Source organism: Balaenoptera physalus (assembly GCF_965194825.1).
Source record: "Balaenoptera physalus genome assembly, chromosome: 15".
Taxonomy (NCBI): Eukaryota; Metazoa; Chordata; class Mammalia; order Artiodactyla; family Balaenopteridae; genus Balaenoptera; species Balaenoptera physalus.
The window spans coordinates 79,331,216-79,350,398 of NC_138894.1; the positions used below are offsets into that span (position 1 = coordinate 79,331,216).

At 37.2% G+C, this 19,183-nt stretch overlaps 1 protein-coding gene across 19 annotated transcripts in view; it reads left to right on the forward strand.

Annotated features, from left to right (window-relative positions):
• Positions 1-19,183, forward strand: part of ITSN2 (intersectin 2) — a gene marked incomplete at its 3' end in the record, with an annotated part of 203,066 nt that overhangs the window by 150,951 nt on the left and 32,932 nt on the right. For all 19 annotated transcript variants that reach the window (XM_082427412.1, XM_082427407.1, XM_082427414.1 and 16 more), the window contains 4 exons: positions 5,775-5,820; positions 5,901-6,022; positions 7,742-7,838; positions 8,268-8,459. In XM_082427412.1, the coding sequence (XP_082283538.1) occupies positions 5,775-5,820; positions 5,901-6,022; positions 7,742-7,838; positions 8,268-8,459 (457 nt within the window). The remainder of the gene's footprint in view (positions 1-5,774; positions 5,821-5,900; positions 6,023-7,741; positions 7,839-8,267; positions 8,460-19,183) is intronic.

Consider the following 19,183-nt stretch of genomic DNA (forward strand, 5'->3'; position numbering starts at 1 on the left):
CTTGATATGATTTCAATTTTCTTAAATTTACTGAGGCTTGATTTGTGACCCAAGATGTGATCTATCCTGGAGAATGTTCCATGCGCACTTGAGAAGAAAGTGTAATCTGCTGTTTTTGGATGGAATGTCCTATAAATATCAATTAAATCTATCTGGTCTATTGTGTAATTTAAAGCTTGTGTTCCCTTATTAATTTTCTGTTTGGATGATCTGTCCATTGTTGTGAGTGAGGTGTTGAAGTCCCCCACTATTACTGTGTTACTGTCGATTTCCTCTTTTATAGCTGTTAGCAGTTGCCTTATGTATTGAGGTGCTCCTATGTTGGGTGCATATATATTTATAATTGTTATATCTTCTTCTTGGATTGATCCCTTGATCATTATGTATTGTTCTTCCTTGTCTCTTGTAACACTCTTTATTTTGAAGTGTATTTTATCTGATATGAGTATTGCTACTCCAGCTTTCTTTTGATTTCCATTTGCATGGAATATCTTTTTCCATCCCATCACTTTCAGTCTGTATGTGTCCCTAGATCTGAAGTGGGCCTCTTGTAGACAGCATGTATATGGGTCTTGTTTTTGTATCCATTCAGCAGGCCTGTGTCTTTTGGTTGGAACATTTAATCCATTCACGTTTAAGGTAATTATCGATATGTATGTTCCTGTTACCATTTTCTTAATTGTTATGGATTTGTTTTTGTAGGTCCTTTTCTTCTCTTGTGTTTCCCACTTAGAGCAGTTCCTTTATCATTTGTTGTAGAGCTGGTTTGGTGGTGCTGAATTCTCTTAGCTTTTGCTTGTCTGTAAAGCTTTTGATTTCTCCATCGAATCTGAATGAGATCCTTGCCGGGTAGAGTAATCTTGGTTGTTGGTTCTTCCCTTTCATCACTTTAAGTATATCATGCCACTCCATTCTAACTTGTAGAATTTCTGCTGAGAAATCAGCTGTTAACCTTATGGGAGTTCCCTTGTATGTTATTTGTCATTTTTCCCTTGCTGCTTTCAATAATTTTTCTTTGTCTTTAATTTTTGCCTATTTGATTACTATGTGTCTTGGCGTGTTTCTCCTTGGGTTTATTCTGTACGGGACTCTCTGTGCTTCCTCAACTTGGGTGGCTATTTCCTTTCCCATGTTAGGGAAGTTTTTGACTATAATCTCTTCAGATGTTTTCTCTGGTCCTTTCTCTCTCTCTTCTCCTTCTGGGACCCGTATAATGCGAATGTTGTTGCATTTAATGTTGTCCCAGAGTTCTCTTAGGCTGTCTTCATTTCTTTTCATTCTTTTATCTTTATTCTGTTCCACGGCAGTGAATTCCACCATTCTGTCTTCCAGGTCACTTACCCGTTCTTCTGCCTCAGTTATTCTGCTATTGATTCCTTCTAGTGTAGTTTTCTTTTCAGTTATTGTATTGTTCATCTCTGTTTGTTTGTTCTTTAATTCTTCTAGGTCTTTGTTAAACATTTCTTGCATCTTCTTGGTCTTTGACTCCATTCTTTTTCCGAGGTCTTGGATCATCTTCACTATCATTATTCTGAATTCTTTTTCTGGAAGGTTGCCTATCTCCACTTCATTGAGTTGTTTTTCTGGAGTTTAATCTTGTTCCTTCATCTGGTATATAGCCCTCTGCCTTTTCATCTTGTCTATCTTTCTGTGAATGTGGTTTTTGTTCCACAGGCTGCAGGATTGTCTTTATTTTATTTATTTATTTATTTTTGGCTGTGTGGGGTCTTTGTTGCTGCACGTGGGCTTTCTCTAGTTGTGGCGAGTGGGGGCTACTCTTTGTTTGCGGTGTGTGGTCTTCTCATTGCGGTGGCTTCTCTTGTTGCAGAGCACAGGCTCTAGGCACACGGGCTTCAGTAGTTGTGGCTCATGGACTCTCAAGTGCAGGCTCAATAGTTGTGGCGCACAGGCTTAGTTGCTCCGAGGCATGTGGGATCTTCCCGGACATGTGGGATTGAACCCGCGTCCCCTGCATTGGCAGGCAGATTCTTATCTACTGCACCATCAGGGAAGCCCCAAATAACATGCTTTTAATGAAAAATAACTATGTATTTCTCCCTCCCCAAAAAAGTTTAGTGAAAAGAATGGTATATTCTTTTGGTTGAAGTATATGAAGAAAATTCAACCTCACGCAGATATGAGAGGAAACAGAAGTATATTAATAACATTTGCAGATATCTGCAGATACTCTTGTTCAATATTACTACATCAAAACTTGAGAAGTGCTAAATTGTTGTAGGTTAGTTGCAACATGGAATCTGAAGCCATATCAGTGAACATTTCTTATTGTAACATTAAAATTCACCAGTCTATTTTGCACACTTAATATGATAACATCATTCATTGGTCATTTGGGAAATATTGAATCACTGAATTATGCAAATATTCCCCATATTGCTACATTTCATCATATAATATTTAAAAAATCACATTTGTGGCTGAAAGACTGAAACATAAGCCATGAAACCATAAAACTCCTTGAAGAGATCATAGGCAAAACATTCTCTGACGTTAATCATACCAGTGTTTTCTTAGGTCAGTCTCCCAAGGCAATAAAAACAAAAATAAACAAATGGGACCTAATCAACCTTACAAGCTTTTGCATAGCAAGGGAAACCATAAACAAAATGAAAAGACAACCTACAGAATGGCAGAAAATATTTGCAAATGATTCAACAGACAAGGGCTTAATATCCAATATATACAAACAGCTCATACAACTCAACAACAACAAAAAACAAAGAACTCAATCAAAAAATGGGCAGAAGACTTAAATAGACATTTCTCCAAAGAAGAAATACAGATGGCCAATATGCTCATGAAAACATGCTCAATATTGCTAATTATTAGAGAAATGCAAATCAAAACTACAGTGAGGTACCACGTTACACTGGTCAGAATGGCCATCATTAAAAAGTCTACAGATAACAAATTCTGAAGAGGGTGTGGAGAAAATGGAACCCTCCTGCACTGTTGATGGGAATGTAAATTGATTCAGCCACTATGGAGAACAGTATGGGGAAGTTCCTCAGAGAACTGAAAATCGAATTACCATATGATCCTGCAATCCCACTCCTGGGCATATATCCAGACAAAACTATAATTCAAAAAGATACATGCAGGGGGAGGGATAAATTGGGAGACTGGGAATGACATATACACACTACTATATATAAAATAGATAACTAATAAGGACCTACCGGGAACAGGGGACTCTACTCAATACTCTGTAATGACCTATATGGGAAAAGAATGTAAAAAAGAATGGATGTATGTATATGTATAACTGATTCACTTTGCTATACAGCAGAAACTAACACAACATTGTAAATCAACTATACTCCAATAAAAATTAAAAGAAAAAAGATACATGCACCCTTGTGTTCATAGCAGCACTGTTCACAATAGGTAAGACATGGCAACAACCTAAATGTCCATCAACAGATGAATGGATAAAAAAAGATGTGGCATATATACATATATATATGTGTGTGTATGTATATATATGTGTGTATGTATGTATGGAATGGAATACTACTCAGTCATAAGAAGGAACGGAATAATGCCATTTGCAGCAACATGGATGCAACTAGAGATTATCATACTAAGTTAAATAAGTCAGAAAGGGAAAGATAAATACCATATGGTATCACTTATATGTGGACTCTAAAATATAACACAAATGAACCTATCTATGAAACAGAAACAGACTCACAGACATAGAGAACAGACTTGTGGTTGCCAAAGGGGAGGGAGTTGTGGGAGGGATGGAGTGGGAGGCTGGCGTTAGCAGATGTAAGCTATTATATATGAAATGGATAAACAACAAGGTCCTACTGTACAGCACAGGGAACTATATTCAGTATCCTATGATAGGGACTTCCCTGGTGGCACAGTGGTTAAGAATCCACCTGCCAATGCAGGGGACACGGGTTCGAGCTCTGGTCTGGGAAGATCCCACATGCCGCTGAGCAACTAAGCCCGTGTGCCACAACTACTGAGCCTGTGCTCTAGAGTCCGAGAGCCACAAGTACTGAAGCCCGCGCGCCTAGACAAAGAGTAGCCCTGCTCGCCGCCACTGGAGAAAGCCTGTGCACAGCAAGGAAGACCCAATGCAGCCAAATAAAATTTTTAAATTAATTAATTAATTAATTATTTAAAAATCCTATGATAAACCATAATGGAAAAGAATGTTAAAAAAAAAAGAATGTATATATGTATAACTGAATCACTTTGCTGTACAACAGAAATGAACACAACATTGTAAATCAACCATACTTCAATACAAAGTAAATCATATTTGTTAACATAGAAAAGTCCTTAAGTACTTTGAAGCAGTCAAGCTCATGGTGGTAGATACCAGTTTTCCCAAATTTTAGTTTTCCCTTGAAAGCTTGAGTTTTATTGTTGGCAAAAATCCTGTCAGCTCTTTAACTTGAAGGGACAGGCTTACTTTATTCATCTTTCAGCAAATGTCTGCTAAATCTCAAGTCTGAATAATTTGTCATTAGTCATTCTTTCAAATAAAAACGCTGTTCCATGAAAAACCTAGTTTAGGTCACAATTTAATCACCTAAGGCTTTTCTGTGAGACAACCCTTGTACTTCAGTATGCAGCAGAAATGCTTTGGGCACACTTCATTTAGTCACCCAGACTTTTTAAAAGATGTGTATCCAAGGATTAGGATTTAGTAAAATTTTTACTGCTTGACCAAGGACATGCTTAAGTGAAACTGGCCTTGTTTTCCTGTGAGCATGTGGCTGTGAAGAGTATTATGACTACCAGTATTATTTGGCACCACTGCTGTGATTTGTGCTAAGACATCAGCAATTTTACCCACCAGTGTAAATGTCAGTACAGCAAAAGAGGCAAATAATAATGTCTTAGTACTGTTATGAAAATAGTTTTTATCTTCCAGACCCCTGAAAGGGGCTAGAAGGACTGCCCCCAGGGATCCACAAACCACACATTGAGAACCACTGAGACTGCTTAGGTTGGCTTCTGGCTCTGCCACTTAGAGGCTAGGTGACCTTGGACAAGTTACTTCACCTTTCTGTGTTTCGGTTTCCTTCTCTGTAATATGGGGATACTCATAATTACTTAATAGTGTTATTGCAAAAATTAAGTGAATATATGTAAAATTCTTGCAACACTACCTGTTACATAGTAAGTACTCAAAAAATGTTGGCTGTTGACTACCATCAACTCTGCTTGAGTGCTTTTACTACAGCTGTGTTCACTAAGAGAAAAAAAATTTTAACTGCTTCCCTTGTCTTGCTCATCCTATAAAGTCAAACAGGTCATAGTTGCTGGGGTATGCATTTTCTGTTCTTCGGTCAAGTTTGGAGGAACATGGCAAAAAATTTAAAATAACATTACCTTGTATGCAGCAGGAGCTAAACTCACATATGCCTTAACATACCCAGAGCACATTTGTTATATGTGGTAGACATCGATTCTAACCCCATTGATAAATGAAATATATTTGTGTTTACGTTTAATATTCAGGAAAGATTCAGAAAATGAGCTATTCCTGTTGAGTCAGTGGATGCCAACATCAGCTACTTGTATATAATGTATTCTGTCAGAACCAGATCTCCCCATAAGTGTTGGATTCTTAATTTATTTGGTTAATGTAAGGTTAATCATTATTTTGCTCTTACTTGAAAGAAACAAGGACCCTGGGAATTAGAAATCTCTAGTTCCTAATAGCCTTTGTACTTTTACATCTAGATTGTTGGAAAATGATAAAACAGTATATCTTTTCCTTACAGGGTTTTGGGAGTGCTAGCAAATCTGGAACATCAAACAAGAAACCTGGTATGTATAATAATGAAACTGAAAAACTACTAAAGTGTTTAATAGTCTTGAATTCAGTTTCTTATTTTTCTTCTTTTCAGAGATTGCTCAAGTAACTTCAGCATATGTGGCTTCTGGTTCTGAACAGCTTAGCCTTGCACCAGGACAGTTAATATTAATTCTAAAGAAAAATACAAGTGGCTGGTGGCAAGGGGAGTTACAGGTAATAACCTTTAAATAACGTTTATTAATTTTATTATAAAAGTAATGAATGCATGCTCATTAGAAAAATAAGGTTAATAAAAACTTTAGATCACCTATAATCATACCACTTGGAGGTAGTCAGTATTACCATTTTAGTATCTTATGTTTCTCTCTTGTCTTTTCCCTGTTTATTTTTAGCACAGTTGATGTTACAAGTAACAATATGAAGAGTAATTTCCCTAAAGACATAATTGTTTTCCAGTAATAGCTGTTTTAATAAACCACAGGACACCTTCTTAGAGGAAAGCTTAGCATCATCTTTGCCTGGGATAACCCCAGGCTTGTGGTATAACTTCCAGGCTGAGTGCTAAGAAAATACTATTCACTGGACAGTCCCCCCCACCCCCATAGTCTTATGTTTTGAAACAGCAGTGCAAGGAAAGGAACTGCAGGAGTAAATGAGCCTGGTTTTTTCATAAAATGTTAACAGAGATAGTAACTGCATGTTTTGATACAGAAAGAGGAGTTCTTTTCTCACTCCTAAAATTTCCTTACTAGTTAAAACTAAAAAGCATTTTAGGATTAAAAGATGATGACAGGTATAAGAGCTGGATTTTTATGTGAAATTGATATATGATTGTAATATGGAGGATTAACTTAGTGTCATTCTTGCAAATCAGGGTCTTACAGTTTCTAAAGAGCAGTGGAGGTTCAAAATTCAGTATCTTCTTGACTAACCCCCTGAAATTTCACCTTCTGATTTGCTTTGAAGATTGACCCAACTAAGTGGGAGATGTGGCTTTCCACAAAGTTTGTTTATGATCTCCTGATTAATTATTAGCAAAGCCCCAAGAGGTATTTACTGTGAGCTATATCATTAAGTGTTGACTTGAACTTATTAGGAGAACATTAGAAAGGTTTTTTTAGTTTATAAATATTATTTGTGTGAAATATGCAGAGAAATTTGAGCCTGAAAGAGCTCCAAATAGACTTCTTCAAATTGTGTTGAGATGCATATTGAATCTTCCAGTTGTTTAATACTGATGTGGAAGGCCGATGCAGAATTCAGGCGTTCCCAAGACACCCTCACTTCTAACACCAGTCGTAAGCTTGGAGGTCCCCAAGACCACTCCCGAGTTCAGTACTTCGCCGTAAGGGCTCACAGAAGGCTATCATACTCATGGTTATGGGTTATCACAGCAAAAGGATTTAGATTAAAATTAGCCACGGGAAGAGATGTGTGGGGCAGAGTTCAGGAGGATTCCAAACACAGAGCTTCCAGTTGTCCTCTGCCCATGGAGTCATGGACATCATTAAATCCTCCTGGCAACAATAGCCATGGAGTATTGCCAAGCAAAGCAGCTCACTTGAGCCTTGGTTTCCAGAGTGTTTATTGGGGCTCCATCACATAGACACAGTTGACTGCCCACATGGCCGAACTCAGTCTCCAGTCCCTCCAGAGGTTGAGTTCATACTATGACCCAGAGGGCCCACCATAAATCACATCGTTAGGCTATCTGGCATGGTTAAGGCCCCCACGTAAAGTGAGACACTCTTAACAGTCAAGACATGCCAGAGGTTTAGAGATTACCTTCCAGGAGCCAAAGGCAAAGACCAGACCTCTCTTTGGGCAAGGTTAAATTCTTTACTACACAGCCAGGGTTTTTCTCATTTTTAGTTTATGTCTCAATAATTGTCTTTAGTCTCATCTTTTATATTCTTTTTGCTAATTTTATAGGCCAGAGGAAAAAAGCGACAGAAGGGATGGTTCCCTGCCAGCCATGTTAAACTTTTGGGTCCAAGTAGTGAAAGAACTACACCTGCCTTTCATCCTGGTATGGAAATGGGTTAACTTGTGTTTCATCTTAGAGAAGTTTTGTTAAAACTTAGCACTTCTTAGATTCGCTGATTCTTTGAAAAATATTTTAAAATTTGTTCTTTCCTTACCTCTGCCTAAAAGTAATATTGCAATGAGAACTTCCTTTCTAAAAAGTTCTGTGTAGAAACAGCCAACTGTTCGGTGATACTTGAACTACCTCACTCCTTGAAATATTTTAATTGCTATACCGTCATACTTTAAAGCAAACCAACCGCTTGGATTTCTAACTGCATTTGGGAAATTCTTGTTTTTGTAAAACAGGGAATGGGGGAAGGAGGGTGGGAGAAAACAGCTAAAGGGAAATTTTAGCTGAATTTTAACATATGATCCTTGTAGGAATAATTATTTTGTTTAATTTGTTACTTTGTTGTTCTTTTTCTGGTAGTGTGTCAGGTGATCGCCATGTATGACTATATAGCAAATAATGAGGATGAGCTAAATTTCTCCAAGGGACAACTTATTAATGTTTTGAACAAAGATGATCCTGACTGGTGGCAAGGAGAAATCAATGGGGTGACTGGTCTCTTTCCTTCAAATTATGTTAAGATGACGACAGACACGGATCCAAGTCAGCAGTGTGAGTTATATCAAATTATTTACTTCTTAACTAGTGCATAAGCTTTAATGTGCAGCACTGCATTCATTGCTGCTCTGAATCAGATCTTAAACTTAGCACTCTTAGCAAATGTTATGTTAACGTTTAAAGTAAGAAAATATAACAGGAAACTTTCACAAGATAAGAAGTTATACTGCTTTTTTTCAAATACTTTTTTCCTAGCTTCAGACCCTACTATTAGATTTTATCTGAAAAAAGTTCTAATTCTCTCATGGGTTCTTTGGTATGATAACGGTCTATACTGCAACTTCCCTTTACACCAGCCTTTTTCAGCTTAATAAAGAGTAGCTGGCAATTACCCTATTCACCTATTCAAAATGACCCTTTTAGTGTACAGGTGCTATTAATTTTGCAACCTTCTCATTTATTTCCCACATTTTTACACATCATCCAGGTTAGGAGAAAATTTAAAAGAAAATTATAAAATTTATTTTATAAATAAGGTGCTTGCAAAACTCATTAGGTGATTTTTTTAGGTAGATAACTCATACTGCAAGAGATATATGAATTAAGATCTATTTCACTACTTTTACAAGGGTCCAGATCTCAATGTATGAGATTTGGTATTACATAAAATTATCTCTTGGTAGTTACCTAGCCTTTCTTATATTTGAGAATAAGCATAGCATTAATAATCAGAGAATAAACAGTACTTGGAAATATTTTTTACTTTTATAAAATAGATGTCACTTTTCCCCACCCTTTTGATTTTTTTGTCTTTTTAAATAAAATATATCATGATTTATATTTTTATCATTCTTGTGAAATTATCTAAAAGCTTTAGCCTTTTGTTCTAACTTAGCTTCTAAGAACATATAAATGGTAAAAAGCTGAGATGTGTTTATGATTCAGTGCAGGTATTGTGAATTTACTTTGTACTATATCTATAATTTTAAAATATTAGTGCATTATTTTCACTTTAGAGCTTATAAGATCGTTCTGATTTTGGGAGAAGACTTTTCTTTAGATAAAGCAACTGAATTTCCCAATTTGGAGGTGGAGTCCAGTTTTTTATGGTTTGAATATTCCTAAAAGTATCTCAGGGTTTCAGGAGAGGTAGTAAAGAAAATTATAACAACTTGGATTACCTAAATGAATGACCATTTTTAAACTCTGCTGATGGTTTGGCAGTTTTCAGTGCTTGTGAGTTTATCTGATTAATCAGAAATACCTGAGGTGTCTTTCCTGGACCTGAGAGAGGAAGGTGCTTTTCAAACCTACTGGGTCTGGAAGATCTTTGACTAAGTGATCCCTGGAGGCATTCTGGTTTGTCAGTACATTTGGCTTTTATAGTGTCTACAGTGTAAAGTGATAGTTTTCCAAACGTTTGGTTGTTGTTTATCTTGTTTTTCAGTGGCGGAACTTTTTTCCAATTAAGTCTTATATAATAAGGAATACAAAGAACAGATAAAAGCTGTTCTAAAGGAAGAACAGCCAGGAGTGTATGAGTCAGTGAAAGCTGGTTAAGTTTTAGACTATCATTTGTGTTTCTGTAGCCCTTATAAATATTACTTGCATTTTATTATGTAGTTAGGATATTTTCTAAAGGTTGAGAATTTTAATAGTTCAAATTTGTTAATGTTGCATGTAATCAGTAGAATTTTTTCTCACCCACTTGATTTGCTTTATGTTCATTTTATTCCTCATTTTTCTTTTTATAGGACCCAATGTTGTCTTCCAGTGTGAAAGCACCCCAGAGACCCACTATCCAAGTTTGACTCTAGCGTGGAGGCAGGGCAGGCAGCCCTGATCAAATATCTCCTACACAATTCGTTAACTTCGTTCGAATGTTAGAGCCACTTGTGATTATTTCTTCGTGTTTCTAATTTACAGTTAAAATTTATTTGTAACAAGTTAAAGGATAGTGGGTCTTTGTGTGGCTTTCCCTGCTGTTCACTCTGGCATCCTTTAGCATTTTTCTTCTTTTTTAATTTGGTAATTGTAGGTCATTAGCATGCATGTTGAGTTTGCTCTTACATGGTGGGAGTTCAAACACACAAAGACCCACTATTTGCACAAACTATTCTCGCTGGTTTGGAATGGGCTGCCATGCTTTTCTAATGTTATTGCAACATGTATATTCATTACAGAATTCAGAATTGCTTATGTTTTGCTATTATGTTTGATCTAATCCTAATCACAGTGAGCTCTTAATTGGTTCAATACGCGATTGGTCCCTCAATATGCACTGTTTATTATTTTCTAATATGCCACTATGAGTACCAATATTTAAATTTGTTTAAAGGCCAAGAATTGGAAATATCCTTTTCTCTATTTTCTGTGTATTTTGGGGTAGGAGCAATAACACTTTGAGGGAGCTTTTCTTATCTCACAGAAGAGGAAAGTGGCCTGCCCCAGCAATATGTGGGGCATATTAGGGTACGTTTTATCTGTTCCAGCTGCCCAAGAATGAGTCCTGTACATGGGAGTTCCCTTGGGATCTCTGTGGTCTGGGCTCATGAAGAAGCTTCATGTGCTGCAGCGGTCAGTTGTTACTTCTTTACTAATGAGCTAAAAATGGATTATTTCTGAGGAATGAAAGGCTCCCTTTAATTGACCGTGAGATATGAAACCTTCCCTACCTTAGAGCATTTATATCTGTACATTTTGAAGGCAGAATTCATGTTATCTATTTTAATTAGGTGACTACTTGTCCCAGGTCACAAAGGGACACTGGTTGACACTCTTCTTAATGTATTTAGTAAAGATCATAAGGAATCCTTGAAGAATTTAAATGCTCATGAAGCAGGCAGACAGTCTCTGTCTAGTTGAGAATGAATTCAGTGAAGGAAAGATGTGTGAGAGCTGGCATTCCTCTATGTCCATGAAGCTGCTTTGTGGCTAGAGGGTTGATTTTACCATTCAGAATTCTCTGGCTACTATCTATTCTTCAACCACATTGGCTACTTTGGCATAGGATTTTACTTCTTTTCCTTGAGTGGAAAACTTTAAAGATAATAAACATTATTATAAACTAATAAACGTGAGAGTACTTAGCTGAAACAAAAGGGAGTTTTAGTGGACAGTATTAAACTATATTTGAAAATCAATGAGAAGTTTATGCAATTTAAAATGTTTACAAACTGCAGTGCAATCTACTGTTTATGAATGTCCAAGTATTATCAGGAAAAGTGTACATACAATCACAGAGTCTTATTTCCTCACAGAGTTCTTTAAGAAGAGTGAAATATGTTTTTATATATCTGAGTTTTAAGTTAGAGTCATATTTTGTGCAATATTTGTGTAAATGAGCCTATTCATTATAAATGAATAATTTTAGTCATACATTGCCTAAATCATAACTTTACAACACTTGAGAAAGAATCAACAGTTTAGTTAGAACGTCACAAAGTTCAAATGTCTGTGTTCCAAAATACTTCACATCATTGGGATGTATGGTGATATGTATGTGTGCTCCCTGAGGCAGGGGTTTCTAGTTATTAGACCACCTCAACTTTTAGCATTTGGCATCATCATGATACTTTTATAAAATATGACATATAGGAAAGCAATAATACCATTTTACAGGTGGCATAACAGATTTGCCTGCAGTCACTAAAGGGTGGAGTGTAAAGACTGAGTCCTTGTGAATTCAGCTGATCTTCTAAATTGTACAGTTTACTTGGTCTTGCCTTTTATTTTCTGAACTTTCTGCTTTTGCAACCATTAGTTGGGTTCAAATTAAGGGCAGTTACTTTAAATCCATTTTAGACCCTGAGGTTAGAAATTAGACCACTTAATTAGTCACATGATTTGGTATAACATTTTCTCCTTATAATTTTGAATTTGGGTTTATTTAATACACTGATAAATTATTTCAAAAGTATTTTTGTAGCTCAAATTGCTTCACTTTTACACTGATAAATATAGATTATTAAGAATGACATTCAGGTAGAGCTTAGTGTCTGTAAATCAATTCGCAAATAATATATTCATCAGGTACCTATGAACTAAATCACATAATGGCGTATTTAAGCTGAGTGTCTGGGAAATAAATTTACTGTATTTACAGAAATACCTCTCTTTGTTTAGGTATTTTGTCATATATCTGAGAAGAAACTAAAAGTAAAGGAAATGGTATGACATATAATAATAACTTGTCCTTAAAAGAGCATGCAGTCCTTTGCAATACCTCGTATTCAGCCACGTATTTGTTCTCATTCAGTATAAGAGGCAGCTTTCCATTTACTTAGAAAGCAACATTGGAAGGAGTTTATCAGGAACATAAAATTTTAGAATGAACAAATCTGAACCCTATAGGAGGTAAAGAATGAAAATTTTTTATTTAAAAATTGCAATATGTGATAATCATTTTTAAGATATATGATTAAACCTGATGGGTTTTTCAGCAATGAAAAAATCAGTTCTAAGACCAAAGCTGATTTTTTTAGAAAACTTGAAAATCTAAATCAACCCTACCTGTTGTATAGTTTCCTCTAAAACTTTATCCTAAGGAATCATTTTAAAATAATACAACTATTAAAACAATGTAACTGCTATTTTAGTGTTTTAAAATATAATATGAATACTGATAGCTTAAAATAAAGGAAGTGGGGAAGGAAAAGTAGAGAAAGAAATGCCAATTTCAGTCCAAAGCTTTATTTGCCAAGTTTTCTTAGGATGAATTTTACCAGGTTATAAATTCTTGTAAATAGAATCTATAATGGAAATACTGAGAGACTTTTGCCTGAAGTGGCATTATTGGATGCTGCTGTGATGCTACTGTAATGTAATAAATTATTAAATTGTTGCAAAGTGCTGTTTTTTTGCCTTAAATTTTTATTTCGTGCGTCTTGAAAACTATAGTATTAAAGGTCTTGAGATTGTGCAAATGCTGGAAACGCTTGGCATGAGGTCATCCGTTTTTATTTTTACAAAATTGTAATATAACTATGCAAGTGTGTTTATTAAAAGGACACAAACTACATTACTTGTATTGTGTATTTCTTTTGAAGCATCCTTTAAAACTAATTGTTTATATGTAGTCCTGATTGAATTTCTTGGGAATGTCTCTTTTTCCTTAACATAGTCTCTGGGTCCAGACCAGCAAATTGTTTTATAGTAGGGGGACAAAAGAAAATTTTAAGTGGTAAAGATTGAGATAGTTTGATCCAAGATAAGCATATGTATCTCAAAAGCAAAAGAAATTTTGATTTGAAAGTAAAAGAAAATATAATCTAGGATAATAATAGACTATGTTATTTATAATTTTTATTCCAACTTTTTCTCCAAAAAGATTGGAAGGAGTTTACAATATTCACTGCAAATGTAGACTAAGATATTTTTAGTACAAAATAAGAGTCTGTATGCAGTGAAAGAAACTGAAGTGGTTGCTTGGGGGGTACCAGAGTTAAGCAGAGTTTTACAGTTAGATAATCAAGTTGGTGGTTTCACCTTGAGTGAAAAAAAAACATGGATCAAAATCCAACCCATCCATCAATGTCTGACATCAACAATCTCTTTCCAAAATCTTTCCTCATCTCTGGAAAGTCATTCAACTAACATATGTTGAGTATTTGCATAAGCAAATGCAGAGTACTAGGTGCTGAGAATATGAAAATGAGTGCCAGGTGGTCCTGGCCTCAGGTAGTGCCTAACTCTGTGAGGGGATCAGGCACGTACGCAGATAAGTATAAAACAGCCTGCTAAGCACACTGATATTAGATTTTACTGGGCACCAAGAGAGTACAGAGGAGGAATACCTAACTCAACCGTAGATTGGTGAATTAGAGAGGACTTCCTGGAGGAGGCAACGGCCAGAGTCATAAGATAAGTAGGAGTAAGCCAGATTGGAGGGTGGGATGGTGGAGAGTGTGATGGAGACAAGGAGCAGCCAGGCGGAGGAGGAGAGGTGCGTTTATAAGAAGTTCATTATTGCTGGAGTGGAAGTGGAAAGCCAGCAACACTGAATGAGAGCAGACCGAGGGCTAAACCAGAGATTCCTAGCTTGGCTGCTCATTGGAATCACCTGGGGACCTTTAACAAGCTATTGATGCCTGCATCCAGATTTAAATGGCCTGTGGTGGGGCCTGGGTGTGGGGATTTTTAAGAACTCCTCAGGTGATCCTGATATGAAGCCAAGGTGGAGAAAAAGTCATGAAACTGAGTTAAGACTTGTTTCTGAGGGAACCTTGGCAGGAGTTGGGGATTGATGGGATGCGTGGTCAGGTGGAAGGTCAGTTTGACTCCCAGGTTTGTATCTTGGTGACAGGGCAGAATCATGGTGCCACCAGCTACAGTAAAGAATCGGAGTTGGGGGAAGAAGATGAGTTTGGTTTTGACTACAAAGTACCTGTGGGACATCCAGATAGAATTGTCCAGCAGGTAGTGAGATATACTTAAGATATACAGCATCGGATATGCATCAGCTGGTGGCATGAATGCCTATTGGTAGTTTTTGAGCCAATGAAAGTAAATGAGATGACTCGGGGGGAAAAAATCAGGCCTTTGAGGGTATCAGCAGTTAAGGGTTAGGTAGTGAAAGGAACCCATGAAGACAGGAAACAAAGGTTCTGGGAAAATAAAGAGATTGTTGTGCTAATATTGCTACCATTTTTATAAAATCAGTGCAGTTCTAGCTATATAACCATTGCTCATACCAGTAAAAAGAAAAAAGGAAAAGTGCTCTTTATTTTTTTTTAAGATTTATTTTTTATTTATTTAATTTATTTTTGGCTGTGTCAGGTCTTAGCTGCAGCACGCGGAATATTCGTTGAGGCATGCGGGACGTTTCGTTGTGGCATGCTGGCTTCTCTCTAGTTGTGGGGTGCAGGTTTTTTCCCTCTAGTTGTGGCGTGCAGGCTCCAGGATGCGTGGGCTCCAGAGCACAGTGGCTCTGTAGTTTGCGGCGCACAGGCTCTCTAGTTGAGGTGCACGAGCTCAGTAGTTGTGGTACGCGGGCTTAGGTGCCCCGTGGCATGTGAGATCTTAGTTCCCTGACCAGGGGTCGAACCCTCATCCCCTGCATTGTAAGGCAGATTCTTTACCACTGGACCACCAGGGAGGTCCCAGTGCTCTTTATTGAGTACTTATTAGTCTAGGCACCTTTCTAAGGCCCTCAAATGTATTACCTCATTACTATTTTCTTTTTACAGGCATAGAAATGAAAACACAGAGAAGTTAAATAACTTGTTCAAGGTTACACAGATAGTCAGTGGTAGAGCTGGGTTCAAACCCAAGTGGTCCGACTCCAGAGTCCATGCTCTTAACCTCTATCTACACTAGGGTGCTAATATTGCCACCATTTTCATAATAAGGAAGTTCCTGCAGTACAACCACCATTTGAACGAATGAAAAGGCAAGAAGAAAAATCAGAGATGAGGAGGCAAGGACTGAATTTAATAAACAAGGATAAGAATCTCTAAGAATAACATCTAGAAGGATAAAGCTGAACATAATCACTTTTTTGGTAACAGCTTTATTGAGATATAATTTACATTCCATACAGTTCCCCCAACTATACCAATTCAGTGGTATATTCACAGAGTTATGCAACCATTACCACAATCAATTACAGGACATTTTCATCACCTCAAAAGGAAACCCAGAACCCATTAGTTATCACCCTCGCAACTTCCTGTGTACCCTGCCTGCCCTGCAGCCACAGCTAATCTGTGTTCTGGCTCCATATATTTGCCTACTCTGGACATATATAAATGGAACCATAAAATATGTGGGGTTTTTGTGATTGGTTTATTTCACTTAGCATAATCTTTTCAAGGTACATAATGCTGTAGCACATACCGGTATTGCATTGCTTTTTATGGCCAAATAATATTCCATTGTTTAGATATACCACATTTTATTTATCCATATGTTAATTGATGGACATTTGGGTTTTTACTTTTTGGCTATTGTGAATAATGCTGCTATGTACATTTGCGTACAAGTTTTTGCATGGACATAACATCACCGTCTTTCTTGGGTATATACCTAGGAGTGAAATTGCTGGGTCAAATGGTTTGACTTTTTGGGGAACTGCCAGACTGTTTTCCAAAGTAGCTGTACCATTTTATATTCCCACCAGCAGTGTACAAGCGTTTCTGTTTCTCCACATTTTCACTGACGCTTGTTATTATTTGGCATTTTATTAAAGCCTTCCTTGTAGGTATGAAGTGATATCTCATGGTTTTGAATTGCACCTCCTCCATGACTAATGATGTTGAGCATCTTTTCATGTGCTCGTTGGCCATTGTATGTCTTCTTTGGAGAAATGTGTGTTCAGATCCTTTGCCCATTATTTATTTATCTATCTATCTATTTATTTATTTATTTTTGGCTGCATTGGGTCTTCGTTGCTGTGCACGGGCTTTCTCTAGTTGCGGCAAGCGGGGGCTACTCGTTGTGGTGTGCAGGCTTCTCATTGTGGTGGCTTCTCTTGTTGCGGAGAACGGGCTCTAGGCGTGCGGGCTTCAGTAATTGTGGCACGCGGGCTCAGTAGTTGTGGCTCGCAGGCTCTAGAGCACAGGCTCAGTAGTTGTGGCGCATGGGCTTAGTTGCTCCACGGCATGTGGGATCTTCCCGGACTAGGGCTCGAACCCATGTCCCCTGCATTGGCAGGTGGATTCTTAACCACTGCACCACCAGGGAAGTCCCCTTTGCCCATTTTTAAATTGAGTAAATTATCTTCATAATCACTTTTAAAACTTTATTTTAAACGAGAACAACAAATTATGAAGATGTGCTTAAGAGAAATGTTTTAATGCTGTTGTCAAAGGCAGAATCACTTAGAGTGATAAAATCAAAGAGTGTTAAAATGAGTGTAATGGGAAGTGTAGTGGGCGGGCTGCTTTGGATCGTGACTCTGTGAGCTCACCCCTAGGAGCCTTAGCCTCATCTGTATGATGAAGATAGTAATACCTGTATTACAGATGAGACTTAAGGGATTTATGAAACACCAGTTCGGTGTCTAACACATAGATACTAGAAATTACAGTTAACATTTACCAAGCATTTGCTGTGTCCTAAGTGATGGACTAAACATTTTGGGTGTGTGTCTGGGTTAGTAAGTGATGGAGTTAAAACTTGTGTCAGCATCTGACTCCAAAGCTGGTGCTCTTCGCCACTTCTCACTAACTTGGAGTTGCTGTTACTTCAGATCACAAAATTAGAACAATCATCATTAAATTCCAAGATATAGGTGAGAAGAGAGTAAAGAGAATTAACTGCTTTAAATGAATCCAGGCTGGTCAAGTTACATTTCAAGGTACTGGGAGGACCTGCTACTGGGATCCCTGTGTCACCAGTGGTCATCTGTTAACCACCACGAAATCAGAGTCAGGCAGTGCTATAGAATTAGTGTGTCCTAGACTCAGCAGTTTGGGGCATAGTATTATGTAGTCATAAACAAGTTGGAAAATATGGGTTGTATAATCATACCATTGGGTAAAGTAGAGGTGTAGCAGTCTGCTTAGTAATACCAAGAAAAAAACATATGTGCATATGAAACCCCTGTTGCCCCAGGTCAGTACTGTAGTAATGGGCGTACTGATACAGAGCACTGAAGGGTACAGTCTGTTTGAAATTAGCTGTTAGATACAAGTTGTTAATTGCATATGCAACCAAGTAGAAGGGTATGTAAAGGGACCAATTATGTTACGTAGACACAAAAAAGAGTTAAAGGCAAATAAGGGCCCTGTTGGTTTTCAGTGCTTTGGGCTCTTTGGCATTCCAAGTATTTATACTAAAACCTTTTTTCCTCTAGAATTCAGTTCAACAAGCATAAGACCAGGTTAGGTTTGTACACGCTGTTGTCACAGAGTTTCACCTCAAATAGGATTGCAGTGTAAGCATCATTTAAAGTGGCCTGGCATTTCAAAGTGTAAGACTTGAATCAAGAGACCTAGATTTAGGTATTTAGTAGCTCTAAATTCTACAGTAAGTTACTTAACCACCAAAGCTTCAGATTCTCCATGTATTTATACAGTAGGAGTCAAAGTTATATTTGTTAATCAGAGAATTGATCAGAGGTTGTAAATTGTGACACACATGTTGGTTATTAGTATTGTTAAAACTGGAAGTTCTGTGCTGGGTGAACATGAAGAAACTACTGTTTCATGACATCTCTTCGTAATATTCTATATTCTGAATAGCACATTAATAGTTGAGTCAGTGATACAGGGTCAAGTCTGGCAGACTAGAAGGTGATGCAAAAATCAGCTTGAACTAATTGCTTTCTGAGGCCAAAATCTGCACTTTTGTCTACTGTTGGGGGGGTCTTTGCTGTCCTTAGGCTTATAACATTTTACCATAGATTCAAAAATAAAAATAAAAAAATTGGTTTTTTTTGATAAATGCAAATCCACTTGCATTTGTCAACAGAGCTGCTTTTGTAAGTTCTAGAATGTGTCTATTTTCTGATAGTCAAATATTTTGCTTTCTGATGGTCTGCAGCATTAGAACCACACAAACACCCCAATTTTATAACAAAAATAGCCCTTTTTGTGCTTAAACAAGCAACCTAACACCTGATGACATAGAACTTGACAGCCGTCAAAAAAGACACAAAAAAATTGTTCAAGAATTATTTAAATTTCCCAAAACGAAACCACAAGTACGTATGGCTTCATGGTGGGAGCATGCTACCTGGTACACAGTTTGCACTCAGTAAATATTTGCCAAGCAGATAAAAGGCGATTCTCTTACAAAATAAGATACCCAGTAATTTCCAGTGCCCTGATGAAACT